This window comes from Coloeus monedula (assembly GCF_965178545.1).
Source record: "Coloeus monedula genome assembly, chromosome: 11".
Lineage (NCBI taxonomy): Eukaryota > Metazoa > Chordata > Aves > Passeriformes > Corvidae > Coloeus > Coloeus monedula.
Window position 1 is genome coordinate 20,671,222 of NC_138791.1, and position 19,448 is coordinate 20,690,669.

At 49.2% G+C, this 19,448-nt stretch overlaps 1 protein-coding gene across 1 annotated transcript in view; it reads left to right on the plus strand.

Annotated features, from left to right (window-relative positions):
* The window catches only part of GRM7 (glutamate metabotropic receptor 7), a gene marked incomplete at both ends in the record, with an annotated part of 190,457 nt that extends 171,407 nt beyond the window's left edge, over positions 1-19,050 (plus strand). The window contains 2 exons of the mRNA XM_082289014.1: positions 13,729-13,975; positions 18,980-19,050. Coding sequence (XP_082145140.1) covers positions 13,729-13,975; positions 18,980-19,050 — 318 coding nt within the window. The remainder of the gene's footprint in view (positions 1-13,728; positions 13,976-18,979) is intronic.
* Between the last annotated feature and the right edge of the window lie 398 nt (positions 19,051-19,448).

The following is a 19,448-nucleotide window of genomic DNA, read 5'->3' on the forward strand; positions in this document are numbered from 1 at the left end:
TGGGTGGTGTGAAAAAAACCAAGGCAGACTTTTTGCTTCAGCACTTTGGTGGTTTGACAGCATTTCCAGCGTTGCTGTTGGTGACGTGCCCGCTCTGTGCTGCCTCAGCAGCAGAAACCAAAGATCTGGACATTTTCTTTCCCAGACTGGGCAGTGGGGCTGGGTGGGGGTGGGCAGCACCTGGACATGAACCCACAGGGTGTTTTACAGCACAGGCTCCTCACCTGGACGTTTCCCAGCCATGCCCCTGGTGATGGGGCAGCCCGTGACCCGGTAATTGTCAGGCCCTCCTGAAGGGCTTTTCAGGTTTAGCAGGGCCAGTAGTCAGAGTTTCACCAAGGGTTATTCCGTCTGCGGTGGCACTTGGCTTTGAACGGCTGGAGTGTCTGTGGTGACAAAACGCAGGTGGGGGAACGAGGTGAAACGAGGGGTTGCTCACTCAGCAATAACAGCTATTCTTGCACTGTTAATTGTTCATTAAACACCATCCATTCAGCCTTTAACTGCCTGTGCCACAGCACGGAAAGCTGAGGTTTAACCCTGCCCAAGCCTCATGGTTTCACCGGTGGAAAATAATGTGTGTATTGTAAATTGATTAACTCGAGCATTCACAAGATCTGCGTTGGCCTTACCTCTAGAGACACTTATTTAAGAGAGTGCAGAGGGAGTAGGAGGACAAAACATGTGATGAACAATATGGTCTCATCTTCCTCTTGTTCCCTCTGATTTACATCTCGAGCATCAGAGCAGCCTATAATGTTTAATGGAGATAATTAAATATCATTTGGAGACAAGATAGCTCTTTTTAGTAGTGGAACAGATCCTGCTTAACAACGGAGCTCGCAGCAGTAATTCACCAGTAAGCTGGAGAGGAGATGCACTGGAAAGCTCAGCACAGACTCTCTTAGGTGGTGGGAAGGAAAAGCAGTGGAAATCAATTAGTTTAGCCAAGGTGCTTAAACGTGATTACAGCTGAAGAAAGTCTTGTGAAAACTGGTATTAGGGAGTAGTTAAGATTTATTCTGGTGCCTTAATTGGAGGACCAAGAGAGTCAAGTGATTTGATTCTCCAGAACTTCAAAATCAATGTTGTTTTAGCAGTTTTTATTGACTGGAAGATGAAATCTGATAATGACTGAAGATAAGAAGGGGAGGTCAGGGCCTGTGATGTCCCCGTTGGTGCTGGCAGCGTTTGGCTCCGAGCGAGGCGTGCCTTGGGCGCAGCCCAGCGCCTGCTCCGGCCGCGTGTGCGGGGCTCGGGGGCTGCTCGGAGCCCAGCCCGTGGCCCCGGGCTCGGGGAGCGATGCCCAGAGCAGCACCCACCGGAGTCAGCGCCCTGCGGGAGCGGCGCGGCTCGGGCGGACCGCGATGCCAGCAGAATGAATCCCTGCTCGATGCTCGCTGTCCCGGCGCTGACGGGAGGCAGAGTTTGTCACAAATTCAGTTTGTGTTCACGGGCTTCCTCGCGGCTCCCTCACGCAGAGATCAGGCAGCTGCGAGCTGCTGCGCGTCTCTCCCTTGCCGTGCAATAGCGGCAGCGGATCGCTCTCGGTGAAGCTCCACGGCGCGGCTCTGAAGGCAGCAATAACCAGGCTCGGGGGTTTATCCTGTTCAAAGGTGTTTAATAAGTTACAGAGTCGCATCAGTGTCTGCGGGTCGCTAACTTCTGTCAGGCCGTGGATGAGTTACACATGTGAGCTGATTTGGGCTTAAAACCCGGGTTTTTCTCCCCCTGTAATACTCCAGATTGCTTTCAGTTTGAGTACCCCAAATGAAGGTGCTGATAGGGAGCTGTGAATAATTCAGAGTGAATTGCGGTGTTATCTCTGAGGTATGACTGACGTGTGGGAGGCAATTTCGGAGTGAGTTTGGAGCTGGCAATGAGGAATGGGAGCTGCGGTGGGATGGTGCAGGACAGGGCATCGCTCCGTCAGACCGCGCTGGAGAATGGTCCGGATATTGCTGTAATTTGTCACCGCGGCGTCTAATTTGAGATGGAAATTTGGTTTATTCTTACAATAAAAAGGCAGTGTTAGATAATTAAGAGAGAAGCTCTTCCCTGATGCTCTGGATTATCGTTGATGCACACGGCTACCTCCCAAAGATACGGGGGATGGTGGAACGACTGGAATTTGGCAGGTCCTAAAATGACAGACTTTTTGTAATTAAATCTCGTTTAAATGAGCACCTAAATGATCTTGTATTGTGGGATTACCCATTCCCAGTTTAGCATAACAATAACCGCTCGTCTGCGTGTCACAGAGCCCAAGGATTGCGCAAAGCAGCACCGGGGTTGGAATTATGATGCACTGGGCAGTTGCCATGGCAACGGTGTGTTCTAATTGTGATACATTAGCAGCAACAAGAATTGGCTGGCTCAAGTCACCGAGTTAATTAAATGCAAACTCGCACCGCTCTGAAGGAACAATAGAGAAGATTAACACCTCCCAGTGCCCCCGTGTGCGGCACGGGATAATCCCAGCCCTTTCCGCGCTCCTGCTGTGCCGCCCGCCCGCTGCGTTCTCCCGTGGGGTGAGGGATGAGGAGGCGCTGGCCGAAGTGTGGAGGGGTCAGGGGAGCCCCTTTGGAGCCGGGCGGTGCTGGATGTTGGTGACAGGAACCCCCGCGATGGGCGGGGAGAGGGGCTGGCACAAACCCGGCTGTGCTCACACGAGCCTCGGAAAGGGCGCCTGCACCGAGGAGATGCTGCTGTTTGCTGGCACAGGTGAACTGCTGGCGTTCATCGTTCTTGCAGGGACACCTGAGCTGTTGTCAGCAGCCGTGTGTGGGTCCAGCCTGTGTGGGGCTGGGGCTGCTGCCCACACCCCATGTCTGACCCTTTTTATTGATTGTTTTGAGGTTTAAATTGCTTTTCTTTAATACAAGGAGTTATTTTCCTCGTGCCAGAGTTTAAACTCCTCATGGTGGCTGGTCAGAAACAAAGGCTTTGCTGCCCTGTCCAGGAATCTCCCATTCTTTCAGGCAGTTCTGCCACACTCCCTGTTCACTTTCATCCTTCAGAAAATTAAATCATTTTCACAGAATGGTTTCGGTTGGAAGGACCTTAAAGCCCATCCAGTGCCACCCCCTGCCATGGGCAGGAACACCTTCCACTGTCCAAGGCTGCTCCAAGCCCCATCCAACCTGACCTTGGACACTTCCAGGGATCCAGGGGGAGCCACAGCTGCTCTGGGCATGCTAATAAATAAATAAATGAATAAACAACCCAGTTATAAGAGTAAATGAATTGCCAACTGCTCTGGGTACTTGACTGCAGCCTTTAGTCCCCAGGCACACTCCACACTCTGTACCCAGCACTGTGGTGGCAAAGAACATGTCCAGCCAGAACAAGTTTGTTTCTAAGTAGCCAAAGCAACATGTAAATGCTCTGGTTTAAGTAATAATTCCATTATCATTTCAAAAGTCAGTGAAAAACTGGCTTGCTTCATGTATGTATATTTGTCAGTGCTTTTTATTGCCAGTGTTCTACTCCAAAGGTCTTTAAAGAGAAATTATAAGTGTAGGATTATCCTTTCCCTCTCCCCCTCCTGCACTGACACCGGCTTGCACTTCAAATTCCCCTGCAGGTCTCCAAGCAAAATTAGATTTTACTTTGTATGCAAATATATGGAATATATTCTCAATATGGGCCTGGGTCAAACTTCACTGACATTGAAAGATTCCAGATGACTTTTTGCAATTTGTAGTGATGGGGGAAGTGAGGTGACCACAGTCAGTGCTGGGCATGGGCAGGGCTGGGGCCATCAGTCACTTCTTGGGCATTCGATGGGCAAGGAATTTTTTGTGGGATTGGTCGAGGTTCTGCACACTGGTTGAGCTGGGAATATACTGGGAAGAAATACTGGGAGTACTGGGTTGCCTCAGTATAAAGGGCAGTGGTGGAGTCACCCTCCCTGGCCGTGGCACTCAGGGCTCTGGTCTGGCTGACAAGGTGGGGAACAGCCAAAGGCCAGACTCGATGCTCTTGGAGGTCTTTTCCAACCTCAGTGATTCTGTGACTGAACGACCCCCAGGGAAGGGCTGGGTGGAGACTCCTTCCCCATCAGCCTGGTGGAGTCTGCTCGGAGGGAACCCTAAAGGAGGGGCAGGAGTGTGTCAATGAAGTACGTGCTCCCAGAAATTAACACCCTGGAGTGGCCAAACCAGGAGGAAATTGCATGGATCCTCCAGACAACGTCCCCAGCTGGTGACTGCCGAGGCTCTGTGGCTGGGCAGCTCCTCACTGCAGTGTCGGGGTGCAGCCCCGTAGGGATCAGCTGCACAAACCCAGAGTGCAGCCAAGGTGCGTGGCCAGAATGGTGTGGTCATTGAAGATACTGCATCCAGCTGTGCAGGGGAGTAAGTTCTGTTCTTCTGGGAAGGCCAGAGGATTTCAGTTTGGATGGGGGAAGGTTTGGGGTGAGTTTTTGTAAGCCCGGTGTGTTGGGATATGGAGGATGTTCAGTTGCTGAAGCACATGGAGGCAAAGGGAATTTATTAACTGGAGTGTCTCAGAAAAAGAGCAGTTTGATCTCAGGGAAAGCCTTCTGAGTGGGCCAGGCTGGCTGGGTATAAATCAAACATTCATGTGGCTGGCTCAGGGGAAGCAGAATTGGAGTGAAAGGATGGAAAAAAGGTGTTGAAGCTTGCTCTGTAAGATCAGCCTTCTGTGGGGATCTCTGCTCTTTGTTGGGGGCATGGCCTGGGGTTTCATCCTGGCGGGACTGCAAATGGACAGCTCAGGAGAGCCTGAGTGTGATGGGCACTCAATTACAGCTTGATTTGAACCCCAGTCGAGCAGGAGAAACCCTGGCCTGGGGCTGTCCTGCACTGCTGGCCTGGATCAACCCCTCTTGTAAGGCTGGCTTAAGGCTTGACTTGTTCCTTTTGCTGTGTTTTCTCAGTGCTAGCTTACTCTGTGTGATTGGGGAACTCTAACAATGCTTGTATTTATTCTGCATTGTGGATTTAATTTTGCAGGACCTGAATATCCTAAGTGAGAGGGCTGCTTGCCGTCATAACGTGTGGCTGAGTGATTTACTGGGCAGTAAAACAAAACTGCAACCCCCAGACTGGTTAAAGAGCCCGAGAGGAGAGAGAACCATCAGGGCATTTGTGCCTCTCCTTTCCAGGCTATGAATAATTTTGGCAGCATTTTTCAGCGCTGTCAAGGCAAAGCTGCAGCTCCCAGGGGCTGCACTCGCAGAGTTCCCATTGCCATGACAACCTCGGGCACATCCAGGAGCTGCTCCATGAGCTGCTCTGGCTCTGAGCCCGCCTGGGTGTGACCTGGACCGTGGCCCAGGAGCCCCTTGTGCCACACCCACCCTGTCACCTCACCTGCCCCCACTGATGGAGTGTCCTGGGGGTGCAGAGCCAACCTGAGAGCCAAAGGGGCTTTCAGAGCTGCTGCTGCTGGGTTTCCATCTTGCTGTTCCTCAGAGGATGGTTCCTTAGTTTTGAGATGCTTCCTGCCTTGCCTTTCTCGTGCAGCTTCCAAAAGGCTTCCTGCAGAGGATGGCAGAGGAATGTTTGATCCTCCTGACGTGTGTCCCTGTAAGTTATGGCGATGAGTTTGGAATATCAGAGTCCATTCCTTCCCATGTGCCCCCTAACCCTGCTCTCTGCAGTGGGAAGCCATTCCCCCTTGTCCTGGCACTACAAGTTCTTCCCCAAACTTTGGGGGTTTTCACTCCAGGGAAAGGCACCTCCAGTGTGGGAAGACAGAGAAGCCTAAGTGTTACTGCGGGTTTTCCGAGGAAACCTAAACACCACTCCAGGTTCTCCTGTCTTGAGTACTAAATGCCAGCACCTCTTTTGTTCTGATGGAGACTTCTGGGAAGAACATTTAATTCCTTAACCTGGTGACCAGAGAGATTTACCTGAACACATGATCAGCATGAGGTTAAGCATCTAAAGTTGCTTTTTAAACAATACCTTTCTATTCTTTGGGATTTTCTGACTTTTTCTTGGCTCCATGTGTCCTGGATGGCTGCAAAGTGGAATTCTAGAACACCGGGTGTTCCTTAGCGTGCCAGATTCTTCAGAACTGATTCATTATGCACAACCATTTCTGAAGGCCATCACATTTTTATTTGCCCATTTCCTTGCCCATCTGTGTGTTTACTTACACATCCACTTGCACTTTGTCTCTTTATAATCAATACCTTCCACTGATATTCCTCGTGCTCATTCCTCCATCTCAGGTAAATGGAATTGTCTTAAAACCATTTGACCTGAGTTTATTTTCTGTCCTGGGATGCTTTAATAATTTAAGAAAAATGGCAGGAGAGCTTTGCCTGGTGTTCAGTGAGCAGCTGCTTGGGTCAGGAAAGGGGATGTATGTGGGGAGGCTGCCTGCGCTCCGTCCTTATGAGCAATATTTGATCCTGGGAGTGTTTCTGGGAAGTTCAGGGCCCAGTCAGGAGTTTCTGCTGTGCTGGATGGCCATGGTTGGTCTGATGGAATGCTCTAGAAGCTTCCACAGCTTCTCTCTTAAAACTGAGGATGGGGATTTTGGTATTTGCAGATGTTGGTGATTGCAGGGCTTGGAGGACCCTGCTCTGGTGCCCCAGGAGCTGTCCCAGTGCCACAGTCCCAGCATTGTGCAGTGCCCCCCATCCTGCAGAGACACAGCCCTGGCCTCTCACTTTATTTTCCTCAAAATCTCAAACTGAGGGTTGCAAGGTTGGGTTTTTTCTCCTTTTACATTGAATTATTCAATAGTTGAAGTGAGTAAAATTAAAGATTTCTAGACTGGTGACGTTTTGAATATAAGAAGGATAGCAAAATCTGTTTCATTTGAACTCTAATCTCTGGTCATGTATAAAATGAATAAAATGCAATAAGTGTGGAGAAATATGATTTACAACAGCAGCCAGAGTCTGGCTCTGAATACCTGAAAATGCCAAGATTGTGTGTCAGTCAATTTAGCAGTGCAGTGGCAAGGGGGAGCGATGAAATGAAGGCTTTCTCTTTTTTCCTTTCCTTTTTTTTTTTTTTTTTTTTTGGAAGAAGTGACAGATGAAGAATTATTTCTAGCTCAAAAAAGCCAAGTGCTCAGCCTGTGAGAGAGGGAAAAGCCATTATTTTAATAGTAGAAGTTGAGGATGTACATTACTTCTGCTGCACTTTGTGTTTGTCTCTTTTAGTGATGTGTAACTTATTTTAGAGCTATGATCACAAACAGCAATGCCAAGCAAGAGATGTTAGATGGTTCTGAGGATTGATAATGGGATTTCTGGAGCTCTTCCCTCTGGCTGTGCCTGAAATACCACCAAGCCCTGCTGTGGCTGAAATTTCTGATCACCTGCAGACCCTTTGGTGACCCAGCAGCAGGGAGGTGGAGGTCTCAGGACGCTCCTCGTGTGGGCAGACCTGCTCTGGGTACCAGCCCATGGCTGGGATCCTGTGAGGAAACTTCATCCATTTCACATTCTGTCCATCACCTGTGGACATGTAATTAGCAGGGAAGAAAAATCAGGAGAGGGACGTGCAGCTGTTTTGTGTCCCTCTGTTGTCACCACCTCCGTTAGCAGGGACAGGGCAGGGAGGGCTCATCCTCTCCCTGAGCAGACAGGGATCACAGCCCAGCCCCTGCCTCTGGCTGCCCACCCCTGGATCCGCAGTGGGACGCAGGATCCCCATCCCCATCCAGGGGCAGCAGAGTGCCGAGCTGTGCTCAGTGTGCAGGGGCACAGAAAAGAGCAGATGAACCCAAAGGGAGAGAGAACTTATCCTGTTCATGGTGGGGATGCACACACCTCACTCCAAAGCCCCGTCCTTGCAGGATGGCTTCTTCCTGGCACACCCTTAACTGTGCCCCGTTTCCATTCAAGGACAGGGAAATCCAGCAGCCAGTTCCAGGGAGGCACCAACTCCAAACACCTTTAATCCTTTGTTGGCTTGAGCCAGGGCCAGTGCTGTCCTTTTCTTGGCTGAGCAACTTCCAAGTGATTCCAAGCAGTTTTTGGGCACCTTTGCTGTCTCTGTACCTGCTCCAGAAAGCCAAGGCAGCTCTTCTTGCAGCAGGTGAGGAATCAGCTGAATATTGTCTGTACGAACTGTCTGACTGGTGGGATTGCCTCTGATGCTGCTTCAGTTTCTCTGTCAGCCATCAGATGCTGTTTTGAAAGCAGCACTTGCTTTTCCATCATTGCTTTGTCCAATTATCTGCCTAATTTAATTTCCTTCCAGATAAGCTGTTAGAGTTTCTCTCGCAGGCTGGAGGGACAAAATTCCTTCTCTTCTGCATCTGCATCAGAACTCTCAGAGCAAGTGCTTCAGCGTTTGCTATTTTGAATTATCACACAAGTTATAGATATAACCCATAAACGTTTATTTTTGGTGCATGCAAATTTCTTGCATAAGGAAGTTCCTAATATAAGAGAACAAGCTGTGTAAGACATTTAGCTGGAATAACCAAGATATTTAAAATACAGACATTCACTTCAACTCTCCTCCACACGTTTGCCTGAACCACAGGCTGAAAAACTCGATGTGCTGGGTGCTCTTGGGACGTGAAAATGAACAGTGGCTCTGACAAGGTGACATCAGGAGGAACAGTTTCACCGTGCAGGCACAGGGAATTGAGAGTCTGTCCTTTTAGTCCTGTTTACTCCGTGCTGACTGCCTTGCACGTGGCCTCTGCAGGTGGGAATCTCTGGGAATATATCTGAATTTTCCTTTTGATGGCTGAGCCTTCTGCTCCAAAGAACATGCTGGGACAGGATCCATGACAGCCCTCCTGCATCCCGGGATGTGCAATGCTCTCACGGGGCTGGGACATGATCTTGCCCTCAGCAAGTCTGTCTTTTAGATGCTTCTATTTGAGGAATTCTCATTTTGTTGGTATAAACTGGATATTGGGAAGGAATTGTTCCCTGGGAGGGTGGGCAGGCCCTGGCACAGGGTGCCCAGAGCAGCTGTGGCTACCCCTGGATCCCTGGCAGTGCCCAAGGCCAGGCTGGACATTGGGGCTTGGAGCAGCCTGGGACAGTGGGAGGTGTCCCTGCCCATGGCAGGGGTGGCACTGGATGGGCTTTGAGGTCCCTCCCAGCCCAAACCAGGCTGGGATTCTGTGATGTGCAGCCCATTCCCTGAGCCTGGCCAGGAGCAGTGGGGTTCTTTGGGCACCCAAGCACTGCCAGGCTGCACAACAACCAGACACTGAAGGGACATCTTCTGACGCTAAAATCCCATCCTTTCCTTCAGTGTCACCTTTCCTATGATTGCCAAGCACAGGATTTGCAATTAAATGGTGTGACTGATTTCCTGGCATCCCACAGCCATCCCACAAGGGCTCTTTGCCTGCCCTGCTATTCCTGCTGTAATAACTGTGACCAGCACAACTGCTGTGATTTGTTTATCCAGCGTCCCTTGGGCAGCTTCCCTTGTCACTTATCAAACGTCCTGAGCATCGCCCTTCCTCAGGGCTGCTGTCCCAGCTGGCTCTGGGCTGGTTTCTGAGAGATTGCCGGCACCTGAGCACAGGGATGTGGCTGTGTTCCATGGGAAAAGTCCACACTGAGGGGCACAGGAGGGCAAAGATTGTGAATATCTTGATGTTAAAATCATCATCATCATCATTGATGCCATGACGATTTTTTGCCTTTTCTTTCATACCCCTGTTATACCTTTTTTGCAACTTCTGTATTCTCAGTGCTTTTTGCCTACATTCTTGGACTTGTTTGTCAGTCTGAGAGATTAAACATTTCAGAAGCTTTGTAGCCAGGGATCAGTGTGCCCCAGAGCCCAAGGTCCTCTCCAGAACACATTCTGTAAACTGAGATAGAACCATCCAGGGGAAGGCTCCTTGGGGAGGGGGGGCTCACTTGAGCCTCTCATTGGGGAATCTTTGATAGATCTGCTAATTAGTAACACCTATAATGTTATACCCGATCTTTTGGGGTGGGCATTTGGCGGGCTGCATTTCGATGCATATGAGCTGGACGTGTGCACCTAAGGATCCTTAAAATAAATACCAAGGTAAAATCCTTTTTCCCCTTCTAACCATGTATGACTCTTGATTTTAAGACCAGGAAAAGGCATCCACATCAGGGAACAGGTTGGCTTGGGAAGGACCTCAAGGATCCCCTTGTTCCGAGCCCTGGCTGCTGAGCCGGGCTGGGCCGGGAGCTGGCAGGGCTCCTCCCCATTGCTGTTCCCATTTCCCTGTGCAGTCCCCTGGAAGGACACGGCTGTCTGGGCAAAGCTGCCCTGCCTGAGCCTCCATAAATCACCTTGGCTGAGGGAACGGGACCAGTGTTTGCACGTACAGATGGGTTTGGGGTTTTCAGTGAGGGTACAGTGCTCCTGAAGGAAGGGTGGAGTGCCCTCCCCCACCCACTGGACATCAAAATGTCTGAGGACACGTTTGCATTCAGGTCCTTTCACTTCCCATGTTGTTACAAACACATAACGCAGGGGAAGCTAATTTTAATTTTTATTAAAAAGTGGTTTTCATTCTTGTATTTGCACAACATAATGTAGAGAATGAGATAGAATCTTCAGATGACCTGGAAAAGCCTTCTGGGAGATTTATAAACTGTCTGCTTCATCTGTAAGGACATTTGTTTTAATTCCCATATAAAAGTGAGATAAATTGGCTTGTAATAGCACAAGTCCAAAAATATCTCAAGTTACCACTTTATTTCCATATTGCAACGTAACACAATTCAGTGCACAATTAGAAAGCTGAATTAGAAAACAGGAGCAGTTGCTCCTGATTAGACTGAAGGCAAAGCTTTAGCCTACAAAAAGGATTTCTGACTCCTAAAGGGACTTTTCAAAGCCCTGCAGCTCTGAGTGAAGTTGTTATATAAACTGTAAGTTCAGTTCTTCTGGCCCAGCAGCTGGAAATCTCTCCTGGGTTGGCAGAGACAGAGGCCTGATCCTGCAGTGCTCTCCTTCCCAGAGAAATCACTGTTCATGCAGAATCAGCCATTGATGTATTTTGTTCTATAAAAATTGCCAGTTATTAGATGTGTGTATTCCAGACCAGTCCAATTTTCTCTCAAGGTTTTGAAGGTAATTTTTGCAATTTGCATGAATAAAGCAAGAATCTGGAAAACATAAAAATCTAAAATTCAAATGGAAATCACTTATGTAAAAGAAGTGATAAAATCTAGGTGCTTTTGCATGTGAATGATGTCCTCAGGGTTGGGTTTTCTCCAGTGCCTGCTTCAAAGTCGGTGCATTTGCAAAGCAGTGTGTGAAGTTAAAATTTGTCAAAATTCAGTCTGCTTGAGAGAGAAGGAGATTGGAGTGAGGGTGACCCTTCAGAGTGACTTTGTCCTTCTGTCATAGCAGATGTTGCTTCAAGCCCTCCAGGGGAGTGGCCCTGGGAGACCAACACCACTTGGTTTTAGAAAGCCTTGATTTCCACTGGCAACAGTTCCAATCATGGAATGGGTTGGGTTGGAAGGACCCTAAAGCCCATCCAGTGCCACCCCTGCCATGGGCAGGGACACCTCCCACTGTCCCAGGCTGCTCCAAGCCCCAATGTCCAGCCTGGCCTTGGGCACTGCCAGGGATCCAGGGGCAGCCACAGCTGCTCTGGGTACCCTGTGCCAGGACCTGCCCACCCTCCCAGGGAACAATTCCTGCCCAATATCCCATCTATCCCTGCCCTCTGGCAGTTTGAAGCCATTCCCCCTTCCCTTGTCCCTCCAGGCCCTTGCAAACGCTCTCTCTTTGTGTTTCTTGTAGCTCTTTCAGGCACTGGAAGGCCACAATTGTGTCATCCCAGAGCCTTCTCCCCTCCAGGCTGAACAAGCTCCATCCCAGTTCTCATTCATGTCAATTTCGAGCATCTCTCACTAAATCTGCATCTTAATTTCTTAATTTGATCTCAGGTTTGGGAGCTGCCAGGTTCAGCAGCCAGCTGTAAAAGGCACGCATGAGTTATTAGAGTCCCATTGTCAGTTAAATCTGATCCTTTGTACTTTAAGTCATCCATTTGCATTCATCTAAAGTCTTCCAGAGAATTTATCAGAAGAAGTGAAATAAGAAATGAAATAGTTTCACGTAAACTGCATTTTTATGTCTGGCTGGTAAAACCACAAAGCAGAGATAAAACACATAAAACTGAGACTCTGCATAATAAGCATATCTATTAGTTTCCCTTATCTTTACACTGCTCCCATTTGTCATGAGAAGCTTTGTGTGTCACTCATCCCTCCTTGTTCTACAAACGCTCTTTTCTCCCTTGCCTTTTATCTCCCATCAGCGTTTGCAAGGTGGGAACTCGGCTGGGGAGATGCTGCAAAGACCCCTTTGATTAAATAATCATTTCACCTTCAACCCCTTCCGAGCAGGAAAAATTAAAACGAATACCTGAGGCACCGCTGCTCTGCTGGGTGCAGCCTTTGCAGCAGCCCAGGATTAAGGGGAAAGCGTTGGATCAAAGGATGCCCAGGGTGAGGCAGCGCCCAGCAAGGCAGGAGCTCCCCCTGGGGCAGCCCATGGAGCACCTCTGGCTGCAGCGGTGCCCGGGGAGGCTCTGGCGCTGGTGCAGAACGCCCCTCATTAAATGCATAAGCGGCAGTAACAGAGGTCTGGGGCCACCTCGCTGGGCCACCTGCAGGGACAGCAGCACAGGGGCAGGGCACTCCCAGTGCTCTGGGGACGATGGCAGGGGTTTGGTTGGCAGGGGTTTGCTGCGGAGGCTCTGAAAGCTCCCCCAGAGGTGGCTTTAGGACGCCGTGAGGGCAAGTCTGGAGGCATTTGTGTTGTTCTCAGGCTTCTTCCATCAGAAGTTCAGACTGATGAGCGCTGAATGGGAGGAGAAGAGGAAGTAGTGTTCTGAAGCAACCAGCCTCAGTGCGTGATGATTTTCCCATCTCTCTGGATTTCCTGTATATTTAATTTCTGAAGAGGATCTGCAGAGATGCTGCTGCCTCTTCAGCTCCCTCACACCTGTATTGTGCTGTCTCTGTGCCTTTTAATTGTGCTGAATCCTCTTAAGTCGTGAGAATTGTTCTGGTTTATCTGTTACGTGTGTCCTCTGAAAAGACAGTTAAAAAAAAAGGGGGTAAAAAAGGCTTTTCTACCCCTGTATATTTGCAGAGTACATTTTTTAGTCCCTGTGGTTTCTTTGAACACTCATCTCAGTACCTGTTCTCTGACTTGAAAATATTTTTTCGCAATACTGAGCACAGCTGAATGTCACGAGCACAGAAATCATTGTGTACCCTCTGCAAAGTTATTTCAGTGAATTGTAGAGAATTAAAGTGAAGTAAAAACAAGAAAATCCCACCTTCCTCAATGTTTTTAAGTCAGAAATTTCTACTAACCTGTATTATTATAGTTTCTCTTCTATAACTTACAGCTCAGCTAAACCTTAATTTATATCAGAATTATTTCAATCCAAATCTGATCCGCACTCTTTAAATAAATGAACAAAAGCTGTGCCATAACTTGCTGTGGGAATTGTGTTAAGGCCACCGAAAGTCTCCAGCACTGAGGCTGTTGGTGGATCAGGCAGGGGATTGGTGTGGAACATCACGGTGGCTGCAGTGCAAAGGTCTCAACTCGCACATCTTCACTGCAAACTGGTTAAAAATCAGTGTAAAATGGGTGTTTGTGTGTGAAGTGCTGCAGCCCAGGCAGGCCTGTGGGGTGCAACACATGCAAAGTGGTTCAAAATCACTTCACAGTGGGTGTTTATGTTTGAAGCGCTGCAGCCTCCCTGGCCCCTGGTGTGTAACCTGTCTCTGTTGTCCCGTAGCTCTACATCCAAACCACCACGCTCACCATCTCCATGAACCTGAGCGCGTCGGTGGCGCTGGGGATGCTCTACATGCCCAAGGTTTACATCATCATCTTCCACCCCGAGCTCAACGTGCAGAAGCGCAAGCGCAGCTTCAAGGCCGTGGTGACGGCGGCCACGATGTCCTCGCGGCTGTCCCACAAGCCCAGCGACCGCCCCAACGGCGAGGCCAAGACCGAGCTCTGCGAGAACGTGGACCCCAACAGTGAGTACTGGGGCTCTGCAGCACCCACCGGCCCGGGCCTCCACCCTGCTTGCTCTGCTCCATCACAGGGTTTTCAGCTCTCGTGTGTTTTTAAATTCTCTATTTTTATCTCCAATTTTTGAGCTGCGCCGTTTGGCAGCAGCGCCTCATGAAGCGTTTGGGAGCTGTGAGTAACTCGTGCTCCCCCTGCTTTCTCTCTGTGGGTGAGGGATCAGCACATCCCTGGGCACAGAACCCTGCAGCCCGTGTCCAGCTGGCCCTGGCAGGGACATGTTCCCAGACAAGCACCAAAAACTCTGCTAACCCGAGTTTTCATCCTGATTCTTGCAAAGTTGATTTGCAAAAATCTCACAATCCCTGAAGATCCCCATTTAGGGATTTTATCTGGTCTTAATGCAAATTTTGCCACCGATTTAAAAGGAAAGTAGATGGCAAAGACACTTCTAGTTTCCTTAATGTGCATAGCAGAGGATAGCACAGCACGAAATTACAGACTGAGGCCATCAAATTTGATTTGCATTTGAATCTGGAAGGAGCTGAGGAAGGAGACAGCTGCACAACTCGCAGCACACTGCAAAGGTTTGGGCATGTCTGCAGTTTTTGTGAGAAACCAGATCTGAATGCGGAGAAATGCCCTTTCCCTGCCCGTGCTCCGCTCACCCCTTTGCTGCTGGAATCCCTGCCACTTCTTGTCTGTTCACTGCTGCTGGAATTTCTGCCTCAGAGCAGCAGCTCTGGCTGTCAGAGTGGGAACAGGCAGCAAATCCCTGACACAGCACTTTCCCTCCCCTGCTCACCCCTGCAGGATTTTTCTCTGATCATGCAGGTGAACAAAATACATTGCAACTGGAAACACTAAATTTGTCTTTGGAAGCTGGACTGGGATTCTGACATGAGACAGGGAGGGAATGGTTCTCACAAATGAAGGACTGTATTAGGCCTCCTCCAGCCGTATTGGACAGAGCCTGAGTGCAGGAGGACAGAAATGGAATTCCTGCCCTGGGGTGTTGCCCAGTGACACTCAGGGCGCTCTGCCACGGCAAATTTCAGGAAGGGAAGGAAGGAAAAGAGAATTTGAAAGCCAGCTGGGCCAGGGCAGGGGAATGTGTTGCTGGTGGACTTCACTAATCACTGTTGGGATCGACTAAGCTGAAATTAGTTTCTCCCCCACAAAATCCAAAATCTAAAAATCTCATCCCAAGATTTGAACAAAGGGAAAACCACCCAAGCTGTGATGCTGCAGTGTTCCCTGTGGGAAACCCAGCCTGGGGCCTTCCGTCCCCAGGGTCCCCTCCTGGTCTCATTCTCCTGTGCTGCCTCTTACTGCTGGTTTCAGGCTTCTGAGAATGTTTTCCCCTCCCACCAAAGAACAGCCAGATTTTTCTTTGGGAAGGAAATATTTTTGCTAAAAATAAATACTGCCCACCTAGCCCCCATGTTTCTAGTCAAACACCCCATTTTTAGTCCAGGGCTATAGACCAGAATATGTTTTTAAGAGGCACAAGGGGCAGAGGCCCCTGGCTTGCCCAGATGTGCCACTTTTGCCTTGAGCCTTCACTGAGTGGGATTTTAGAGCACATAAATGTATTTGTTAGGAAATGTGCAATTTCTGAGTTTCTGGTTTATAAACCAAGTACTGGGCTTTTACCTTTTCTTTTATGGTTTGTGAAATACCGATTTTTAAAAACATTTGCACTGTTTATATAGAGTTCCATCTGTTCATAGTCTCAGCTGCACCTAGCACTGCTCGTTCACTCCCCAGGTCTGTGTGTTCATAAAAATTATTAGAAAATCAAATGAAATAAACTTCTGCTGTACTTAAAAGGTTTTGGGTACATTAGTCCCAGTGTAAAAGTGCTGCAGTTACTGTCCTATAGCATTGATTAGGTTATTGATCAACCCCCTGATAAGGCAGCGTTCATGAATGTGTATAAAAGTAATTCCTTGAACACCTGAACTGAGTTTATTTTTTTAAAGTTTGAATATTCTGTTGAATAGAAGTTTTTTACAGTTCCATTTTTAGGTGGAAAAAAATGAAAATTGTACTAGTGAGCTTAAAAAAAAGTCTCAACATCCAAGCAAAAGTCCTCAAACATAGTTTTCAGTAAAATTTTGAGTATGGTGTCCATATATAAAAATGGGTTTGAAGTTTTTATAGCAATTTCACTTTAAAAATATTTTATATTGTGAATAGGGGAATTTCCAGAGTTTTACCAATCAGAAAATAGGAAATGTGAATTACAAATCACCCTGGATGCATCTTGGAACAATTTTTTAAAAATTTCAAATATCTTCTTTCAAAAGAAAACCAAAGAATGTGTTTTCAGTATTTCTTTGCAAAATTGGCTTTGCTCCCCTCGGATGCGCCCTGGTGGCCTCTGGCTGTGGGGCAGGGGGTGCCTGGTCCCCCCCAGGGCTCTGACCAGGGCACAGGGTTTGGTTGTTGGATCCATGCCAGGCTCCTCTGGAGCTCAGGGAGGCAGGAGCAGGGGAAATTCCTGGGGAGGATCAAAATCAGCACAGCACAGAGCGAATTCAGGTGCTGGCTCAGCTCTCAGGGTGTGCAAGTACAGTTGGGGTTTCCAGTTTGATTTTCTACTGTGTCTCACAGGGCTGCTGCTGTTGCTTGCTCAGCTTCTGGATGCTGGAGTTGCCATTTCTGTTGGAAAGCCATGAGTGTTTCATATCTCCCGAGACCCAGGGAGCACCAGCACGGGATCCATGTACCTCCAAACACTGGAAGTTTGGGGACTGAGCCCAGATTTATGGCCTGTCCTACTCACAGGCCACAGTCAAACCAAAAGCAGAATGTGGGTGCTTTTACAGAGAAATAGCCTTGAAAGAATCTCCATGCTTTAGTAGACCTTTAAAAGAACAGAGCAGCTGGGGCTGCCCCTGGATCCCTGGCAGTGTCCGAGGCCAGGTTGGACACTGGGGCTTGGAGCATCCTGGGATAGTGGGAGGTGTCCCTGCCATGGCAGGGGTGGCACTGGATGGGCTTGAATTCCTTCCCACCCAAACCCTTCTGTGGTAATGAACTGAGGATGTGCATGTCAGGCTGGAAGTCTGTGAACTCTGTGAGCAGCTTCCCAGGAGCAGGTGATCCTCATCCTGAGGAGCCACTGCACACAGCTCTGGGGCAATCTGCTGGAATTTAGGCTCGGAAGAAAATGTGCAGAGCACTTGGGAGAGCTGGGCTCAAACACTGGGGGTTTGGGGTGAGTCTAAAAGAGGACACTGATTAACATGAGAGGAGAATCACTTGAAATGCAGTGACCTCATCTCCCACCCCTCAGGGGAGCAGGGACTCACTGTGTTACACATTTCCTTGGGATCTCTGGGAAATCAGAAGTTTCAAGAGCTGAGCTCCCCAGCCACACCGTGGGAGGGCCTTCATGCTGAATGGGATATATTAAGGCCAAGCTTTCCATTCTATTTAGGAAAACTCTCTTAATCACTCCTGTTTGCCATCTGGCATGTGCCTGCTGTCACTCACTGCACGGCTTTCCCTGCTAGTGCACAGTTGGGATCAGCAGGATTTGGTGCACAGCAGCTCCCATCCCTGGGATCAGTTTGTTGTGCTCTTGTGTGTCTTTGGGTGAATTTCACACTGGCTGGGAAGATGTTTCTCATGGAGCCTGAGGTGAAGCAGGCAGTGAGTGCCCTGCTGGGCTGTCTGCTCGAGTTTCTGCTGCAAGAGCAGTGTCAGACTGGGAGAGGAATGTTGGAACCTCCAACCCATACTTAACTTATATTGAGATTTACATGTAATTACTCCTTCTCCCAAGCAGCTTGTTTTAATTCTTGGCTCTCCCCAACAGAGTGACAGGAAATCAGGCAATCAGCAGTGTGGTTGAGTGGTGATGAGGAGGTGATGCCTCCTGAGGGCTGGGTGCTCTCAGTGTTTGCTTTCATGGAGCCACAGAATGGTTGGGCTGGGAGGGACCTTTGAACTTCCACTAGCCCAGGTTGCTCCAAGCCCCATCCGACCCGGCCTTGGACACTTCCTCTTTTAGCAAGGAAGTGGAACTTCCCTGGCAGCTGCTTGAGTTTTCCTGGGGAACACCCCAGGCACTGTGTCCATGTTCCCTGTGCTCCCTGTGGTGCTTTCCCGTGTGCTGCCAGCCCCTCTCCATGCCAACGGCAGCCAGGGCACTGCGTGTCCATCCTCACTTCCCTCCAGCCACGAGAGTGGGCACTGACTGCGTGGTTCCCACGGGGATCTGGGGGGTGGATCACAAACATCTCCTGCCTCAGACTGCAACTGCTCCTGTGCTGTGTCTGTGTGTCCATCCCTCCTCATCCTCCTGTGCTGTGTCCATCCCTCCTCATCCTCCCGTGCTGTGTCCATCCCTCCTCATCCTCCTGTGCTGTGTCTGTGTGTCCATCCCTCCTCATCCTCCCGTGCTGTGTCCATCCTTCCTCATCCTCCCATGCTGTGTCTGTGTGTCCATCCCTCCTCATCCTCCCGTGCTGTGTCCATCCCTCCTCATCCTCCTGTGCTGTGTCCATCCTTCCTCATCCTCCCGTGCTGTGTCTGTGTGTCCATCCCTCCTCATCCTCCTGTGCTGTGTCTGTGTGTCCATCCCTCTTCTCCCCCAATGTCACTGAGCTCATGGGGCCTCTTCCACCTTCCTGAGGAAAGCACTAAAATGGCTGCTGATGATGCCAAGGAACCTGTGAGTGACTCTGTGGCTGAGCAGGGATGGGGGGTCTGAAACTACAGCCAAAATATCCCCGTGTTGGTTCAGGGGAGAGGAAGGAAAAGTCTGCTCAGCCAGCCCTGCTCTTCTGTGAGCTGCTGCTCCCGTGGTTGGAGGTACCTGAGCTCTGTGACCTGGTTCATTTGGTGCTGACCAGAGCTGATTTCCTGTGCTGGTGCCTCTCAGCTTTGCAGTGCCCCACTCAGAGTCAGATGAACGGCAGGGCCTCACGGCAGGGCAGGCTGTGAGTGTTCTGGTGCCCAGACCTATCCTACATACAATGTATTTACTTTCCCTGTAGACTCCATACCACCAGTAAGAAAGAGTGTTCAAAAGTCTGTTACTTGGTACACTCTTCCACCTACTGTGTAGCTTTTGCCTGCTTTCCAAAAAGGTAAGGAAAATCGAGCTTTTATTATTTTATTCTCAAATTATGATTATGATGACAGTGATTATTATGATTTACTATTATATACATAATTATATGAGGAATGTTCATTAGTGCAGCTGTGCTAAAACAAATATCTAACTTTAAAAATTGGTCACAAACCCATTGCCAAAGGCTGCCATGGGAGGGTTTGCCTGGGAAAGGAGAGACCCCTGACGTGGGTGGTTCCAGCGCCTGTGCTGGAATCCCCGAGCACCAGCTCTGAGGGCTCTCCTGCTTCCCACCACTGGAGGTGGATCCCGATAAAGCCTTTGAGGATGGAGATATTTGCTTAAAAAAGAACAAACAAATGATCAAAAGTTAATTCTGGCCACCACATCGG